This window comes from Tupaia chinensis, unplaced genomic scaffold, assembly GCF_000334495.1.
Source record: "Tupaia chinensis unplaced genomic scaffold, TupChi_1.0 Scaffold143231_1, whole genome shotgun sequence".
In the NCBI taxonomy this organism is placed as follows: Eukaryota; Metazoa; Chordata; class Mammalia; order Scandentia; family Tupaiidae; genus Tupaia; species Tupaia belangeri.
In genome coordinates, this window is record NW_006203075.1 from 367,345 (window position 1) to 374,771 (window position 7,427).

General features: G+C 42.5%; 1 protein-coding gene across 1 annotated transcript in view; it reads left to right on the plus strand.

Moving 5' to 3' along the window:
* The first annotated feature begins 2,610 nt into the window (after positions 1-2,610).
* LOC102487388 (meiosis-specific nuclear structural protein 1) overlaps positions 2,611-7,427 on the plus strand; it is a 47,743-nt gene continuing 42,926 nt past the window's right edge. Inside the window, exons 1-2 of the mRNA XM_006163828.2 lie at positions 2,611-2,720; positions 3,436-3,657. Coding sequence (XP_006163890.1) covers positions 2,718-2,720; positions 3,436-3,657 — 225 coding nt within the window. The 5' untranslated portion in view covers positions 2,611-2,717. The remainder of the gene's footprint in view (positions 2,721-3,435; positions 3,658-7,427) is intronic.

Below are 7,427 nucleotides of genomic sequence, written 5' to 3' on the forward strand. Positions count from 1 at the left end.
TCGAACGGCAGTTGACTACATGGGAGTTCAGCGACATAGCCATTACGCCAACTGCTGTTCGCGGCTCCAAAGTTTTGCATGATAAATGGCATGCAGTCAATTTTATTTTTGTGGCAACTGGGTTTATAATTAGATCTCCAAAAGGCAAGTTGTCAATTTTTCCACTCTGGGTCCCATAAGTCTTCTTCTAATGTAGGAAAAAAATGTATCTGAAATCTAAAAGCTCAGTGGGGTTATCCATTTGCTGTTAATCTCTTTGCAATTCAGTTTGAGAAGTTGCAGCTGGTGTATCACCAAGCTCACTGATCCTTCTGACTGTTCATCTAGTGTTAAGTCCATCAAAGGCATTCTTCGTTTGTTGTAGTTTTTTTTTTTATTTCCAGCATTTCTCTAAGATTTTGGAAGTTTCATGTCTCGACTTACAGTACCCATCTCTGGCATGTTGTCCATATTTCCCAACCCTTAGCATATTAATCACAGTTTTAAAAGGTTCCCATCTAACAATCTTCAAATGTGTTATGTCTGAATCTGGTTCTGATGCTTACTTTGCCTTTTGGTCTATTTTTCCTTACTTTTTAGCAACCTGCCTTTAGCATGGGAGTTTTTTGTTGAAAGCTGGAAATGATGTATTGGTTGCTAGGAAATGAGGCCCTTAGCATGAGGTTTTCTATCATATGGCTAGAATTCGGGCTGTGTTTAATATTTGCTGTGCCTGTAGGTTCCAGAGACTTCAAATTTCTCTAGTGGTTTTGTTTTTGTCTCATGTTGTCTTTGGATTTCCCTAAAAATTCCTTGTCAGGGTGTTTCAGCACTTTTCCAGTTATAGTCTACTTTTATACTGAAGCCTTATTACTACAATGGCAAAATGTGGGAAAATGGAGGGCCAGCAGGTGGTGTGGTGATTAAGGTGCTGGACTCCCTCATGGCCAGCCACTTTGAGTCTTAGATCTCGCAGCTTGAATATCGTGCTTGGCCTATGTGTGCGCGTGTGTGTGTGTGTGTGCGCCTGACTAAAACCCAGAGGGGGAATGCAGGAGGAACTGTGGCATGACCATCCCTCTTCGGGGGTGATTTCTTTCTTTTCTTTTTTTTTTTCTTGTAAGAGATTTTTGCTATACGGCAGGTGCACTTGCCAGAGAGACAGAAAGCGAGAAATTACCCCCCAGAGGGGATGGCCACGCCATAATCCCTTCATTTTTCTCTCAGGATTTTGGCTGGGTGGACACATACACACACACACACACACACACACACCTACCTCACATGAGTTTTAAGCTGCTGGGTGAGGGGATGGCCACGCCATAATTCCTTCATTTTTCTCTCAGGATTTTGGCTGGGTGGACACACACATACACACACACACACACACACACACACCTACCTCACATGAGTTTTAAGCTGCTGGGTCTGAGACTCAAACTGTGGTCAACTACATGAGAGTCCAGTGACCTAACCATTAAGGCATTTGCTGGCATTTGCTGGCCCCTGCAGGGGTGGAGGTAACTTCATACTTTACCTCTGACTCTGTCTCTCTCCAGCGAGTGCATGTGTCCTATGGCAAAACAAACAAAAAAATCCAAGAGAAAAAAAAAAGAAATGGGAAATGCCTTATAAATTTAAGATTAAACCTCAGACTTTTAGTAGGGCTGGGTTTCTTAGTAACTACTCCCACACCCCTTAGCTGAGAAAGGAAGACAAGAAGGGGTGATAGTCAGAGAAATGCCCTTGTCTAGGTAGGATAAAGCTCTGGTATAATTACCTTTTCTCCTGGGAAGAAGGACTTTATTATGAGAAGACTCTGGATGTCTCTAACAATAATCATTCTTCCTATCCCCACCGGAGTCCCAAAAGATCTTTCTGGGTTTTTCAGAGAGCCTGGTGGAATTCCTGAAGGTACAATTTAAAAGTGCGAGCATCCCTCTAAGACGGTGGCCTCACAGTCTCCTCCACAGTCTACCAGTTTAGGGCATTTTTAATGGGCTTTAGTGTCTACCTTGCTGGTGAAATAAATCAGACCAATAAGCTGCCAACATCTAATCTGCTGTTGTTAGTACTGGGACCATATAGCAGAGTAAGATCCATTTGGCTCATTCATTTTACTAGCTTACCAACTGCTCCTGTGTGGGGAGGAGGGGGCCCGAGGAGTGAGGTGCTGGCTCCTGGAGGCAAGTGCTACCTACCCACAGTGCCCCTCAGTAACCCAGCAAGGGGGACAATGGCCAGGGACTCCCACTGCTTTTGATGAGGCGTCATCAGCCCAAGGAGATTAGCCATTGAGGACGCAGGTGACTCTATACGTGGAAACTGCCTTCGGCTCCAGGTTTTAGGCAGCGGTTTGTGTATTTCTTGGTAAAAAGTTTACAAAGGCCTCAACTCGCTGTCCTAACAGAGTTTAGCCAACCGAGGGCAATCTTCAGCCCCCTAGCGAACCGCATAGAGTGAATCCGCTCAAGCGCTCCGCGCTCCCGGCCTGCAAGCTTTGGATGCTGGAGCTCTTCTGCAGGGCCTAAGAAGCTCAATGCCGATTGGGCCTTGCCGCACCAATCGGAGGCCGCTCCCTGCGCCGGTCGGTGGAGTGCGGCGGCGGTTGCCAGGAAACCGCGTAAACACCTGAGCGCGCGCAAACCGCTGCGCGGCTCAGTGGCCCCGAGACTGAGTTGGCGGCGGGACGTGGTGGCCCTGGCCGCTGGAGAAGAGCTTTGTTTCTGTCAGCCAGCATGGTGAGCAGTCGGCGGTCTTGAAACTACTTATTTGTTGATTTAATTATAGTTTAGAGTTCGCTGGTCTCTTAAAAAGGGTCGAAGTGCCTAATCTGCGCGTTACGGGGAAACTATTTTCTGCCAGAGGCCGCAGGTGTTGTCATTTAAGGGACGCTGTCTGGCTGCAGCCGGTTCTACGTTCTCCCCACACCGCGTTAGCTACATCTTCAAATCTGTCTGATAGAGCCTGTGAACAAACGAACGGAAATACAAGTCCAGGAGACAGAGAATGGATGTGTAGCAGCGGTTGACCTACGTTTAATGTTAGAAAACTCCGGAACCACTTTCCGGCCGTCGGGAGGGGGCGAAACGAGAAGAGGGGGAGTTCGGAGGGCGTAGTCAAGGGCTTGGTCTGCGGTGCCGGACTGCGGGGCTCTTGGGAGTGCTGGTACTGCTGTTTTTTTTTTTTTTTTAATTGCAGAACCTCGGGTAAAGTTACTTTTATTTTTCATGCCTTCTCTTTAAAATAGGGATTAGCATTAGCACCTGTTTAACTGATATATCAATATATTCATCGACCACGTTCGCTCTTAGGTAAACTGAATTTAGGAAGGAAACCAAATACCCTTCGTTTATTATCTTTTCATGATTTATCACTGGATTGTACAAAAATGTTTTTTTTATTAGATTTTAGGCTATTAAAGTGTGCATACTTGGTTGTTCGTTACCATTGCAGGCTTCCAAAAGGAGAACTTTGAGCTTTAGTGAACGGCATCAAAAATTAGTAGATGATAACTACCGCAAAAAATTGCATGTCCAGGAGCTAAAAAATATACAGAGTCAAGTGAGGAACCAAATGGTGCAAAATGGAAATGATACCCGTGTTGAGCACAAGAGATTCCTCAGATTATTACAGAATGAACAATTTGAGTTGGATATGGAAGAGGCCATTCAAAAGGTACGTTTTATTATTCGCTATTACATTTTTTTTCTTTGTGCCTTGGAGATGATGCAACCCAGTTGCTAACACTGGAAGTTGAGTAGACAGACAACAGGCATCAGGTAAGAATTGGTTCATTACAAGTCAAGGCAGAGTGGTGGGAAGGTGGTGGGTGTCTTGAGCAGGAAAATGGCTCAGCAGTAAAATAGGACGCTCTGCAAGTCCAGCCCACCTGGGAAGGCGGCTGGTTAGCAGCAGCTGCCCTGAGTATTCTGGGTACCTGTGCAAGTGATTTGTGCTGACAGAGACAGGATGGATGGCCGCATCAAGACTTGATTGGAGGTGCTGTGTCTATCTCTCTCATGGTATAAATTAATAAACTTAAAAACTGGATTTTGGGAACTAACCTGTCTTCGGTTTTTGCTTTTTTCTTAAAAAAGTGTTTAACTTTATTGTTATGTTTTAATTTGCTATAGGGCACATGTGCTCACCAGAGAGAGAGAGAAAGTAAACAAGAAATTGAGAAAACAGCTGGCAGGTCTTAGAATTCAAACTGTCACTGGCCATGTGGGAGTTCAGGGCTTTAACCACTGCACTACCTGCTGGCCTCAAGCTAGACTTCTGAATTGTACTGCTCTATCTTAGCTACCAAACCTTAAGTGAGTTGCTTTTTGCTTTTACCTTTTTTTTTTTTTGGTAGAGGTTTTTGCCTTAGGGTGCATGTGCTCACTGGAGAGAGAGACAGAGACAATGAGAGGGAAAGTGAGAAATCACTCCCCTTGTCCCAGGTGTGGCCATGCCACAATCCCTTCTCCTCCATTGTTATCCCAGAATCCTGGGGATGCATGTTCACATGTCGGGTGTGAGTTTCAAGCCACCTGTCTGGGACTCAAACTGCAGTCTGCCATGTGGGCATCGTAACCACTATGCCACCTGCTGATCCACTTTTACCTTTTTATGTTTCCTCTATAAAATGGAATAATCGTGGAATCTCATACTTAGGATTTTTTTTAAAAGAATTATTTGATTTTATTATTATTATCACTTCTTAACAAAGTGCAAGGTCCAGGACTTGAACCGCAGTTGGCCATGTGAGAATCCAGTGCCTTAACCATCATACCACCTACTGGTCCCAGGATTGTTTTAATAATGAATTAATACGTGCAAATCCTTTAGAGTAGTGTCTGGCACAGAGTAAGCACTCAGATTTTTGGTTTTGTTTTGTTTTTAGCAGAAATATGAAATCCATACTGAGTAACTTCTACAGTTTTGTCATGTAAGGACCATCACATTGCTTTCTACATGTTTCTAAAGACAACTACTTTAGACCTTTTTGTTTGATTGTTTATTTTTTAATTGTCAGAGGGCAAATGTACCCATAGAACAGAAAAAGAGAAAGCATCCCCCAGTGGGAAGTAGTCACACTGCAGTCCTCCTTCCTCCATTTCTCTATCTTGTCAGAATTTGGAGCCTGTACACACCTGTGCCAAACACCCTGGGGCCAGGTTTTGAACCACACTTGGCTATGTGGGATCCAGTGCCAGTATACCATGCTTAGCTACTATACTAGGGGGCTGGCCCACAGATGCTTTTTTTGAGTTTACTAAAATTAAACATGTACTTAAGCAGTAGAGAATGAGCACCGTTATTTATATGTTTCGTCATATTTTTAAATTTTAAAATAATATCTTGAATTCAGGCACCATATATGTATATAACTACTGAAATATGGAGATAATTTTCATTGGAATTGAACTATTTTAAGGGGTCAGAGTGTTAGAAAAAGGAAAACTGATAAGTGATTATGAGAAAAATGAGTTCTCATAAAAATGAAGTTGTGTTATTTCAGTATTTTTTGAGTGCCTGTTTTATGTTCAGCATCTCATAGGATGTGGAAGTAGCAAAAGGCAAGTTATAAAAATGTCCAGGGGGCAGCAAGGTTGCATGGTGGTTAAGGTTCTGGACTCCTGACTGGTTTGACTCCTGGACCTGGCCACTTGCTTTCTCACTTTCCCTCTCTTGCTCTTTAGTGAGTGCACGTGCCCTGTAACAAATTTAAAAACAATAAAATTCAACGATTTTTTAAAGAATTATTTTATCTAACTTTAATTTGACCAGAGAAGTGGGGAGGAGAGAGAGAGAGTGAGAGAGAGAGAGAGAGAGCGAGAGAGAGAGAGCGAGCGAGCGAGCGCGCAAGCGCGCATGCGCACAAGCGAGAAAGCAAGCCACCAGGTCTGGGACTCGAACCGCAGTTGGTCATGTAAGAGTCCAGAGCCCTTAATCACCACACCACCTGCCAATCCCATAAATAATTCCTTAAAGGAAAAATGTCCATTCCTTTGTGTTCCAATTCCAAACGTTTAGACATTATTTTTTTTTAACTCAGCACACATATCCTAAGGGTTTGATTTTTTTCATCCTTATTTTTTCTTTATTTTTAAAGAAGATCTTAGATATACCAACTCTTTCCTGCATCCTTCAGTATACATCTAATAAAACACTTTTTTAAAAAAAACACAAGGCACCACAGTGCCATTTTCATACCTATTCCATTAACAACAAAAAAATTCTTTTCAGAGGTTTTTGCTTTAGGGCATGTATGCTCACTGGAGAGAGACAGAGACGGTGAGGGGGAAAGTGAGAAATCACCCCCCTGGCGGGGATAGCCATTGCCATGCTGCAGACCCTTCTCTACTTTCCTCCTGAACTCTTAGGCACATAAGCACACATACCTGGCGTGAATTTCAAGCCACTGGTCTGCGATTTGAACTGCGATCGGCTGTGTGGGAGTCCAGCATCGTAACCACTATGCCATCTGCTGGCCCCTACAGTATGTATATTTGGTTGTGGTGTGTTTTATGTCCCTCAATCTAGAAGAGCCCTTCTTCATCCTTTTTTTTTTTTTTTAATTTTTTTAACTTGTTAAAAAAAAAGAAGCTATTCCAGTTGTTTTATAGAATATCCCACATTCTGAATTTGCTTTCTCATGGTTCCTTGGATTTTTTTTCTCCCCATCTCTTATATTTCTTCTAAATGAGTTAGCTGTAAAGACATAGTCTGAATTTTTGGCAAGAAAACATCGTAAGTCATGCTGTCCTTGTCATATTTGCATAGGAGACACATGAGGTCTGATTGTTTCACTTTGAGTAATCAGTGGGCTAAGTAAGAGCATAGTTCCTTCATTATAAAGGTTTTAATCAACCTCTCTGGTTTCATAAAAAAAAGTCTTTTTTTCATTAAGAGTTACATAACACTGATTTTTCTAATTCTGTGCTCCTTTCACATTTAATTAGAAGATTTTCTCATGTACTAGGGTTATTCTTGCTGGAAAGAAAAGATAAATAGTAAATTTTCAGAGTAAAGGGTTGGTGTCCTCAGGCCAGCTGGTAGCGTGGTGGTTAAGATGCCTGGATCCCACATCACTGACTTAGTAGGTCAAGTCCCAGACCTGGTGGCTTGGAAAAGCATTCCAGTGTGTAAGGTTGCTTTTTCTCTCTCCCTCGACAAATTAAAATATAATAAATAAAATACATATATTTTTTTTAAATCTTGGAGATGCATTGATCTTTATATGCTTAAATTAATTGTACTTATTTTTTTACCTCAAATTATCCCATCTTTACATGGATGCCCTTTTATATTGCTTCCATATCCTCTTGACAAGAATCACTTCTTTTTTTTTTTCCTCTTGAGAGGTTTCTGCTATAGGGCACGTGCGCTTGCCAGAAAGAGACAAACAGAGAAACAGAAAACGAGAAATCACCCCACGGGTGTGTGTGTGTGTGGGG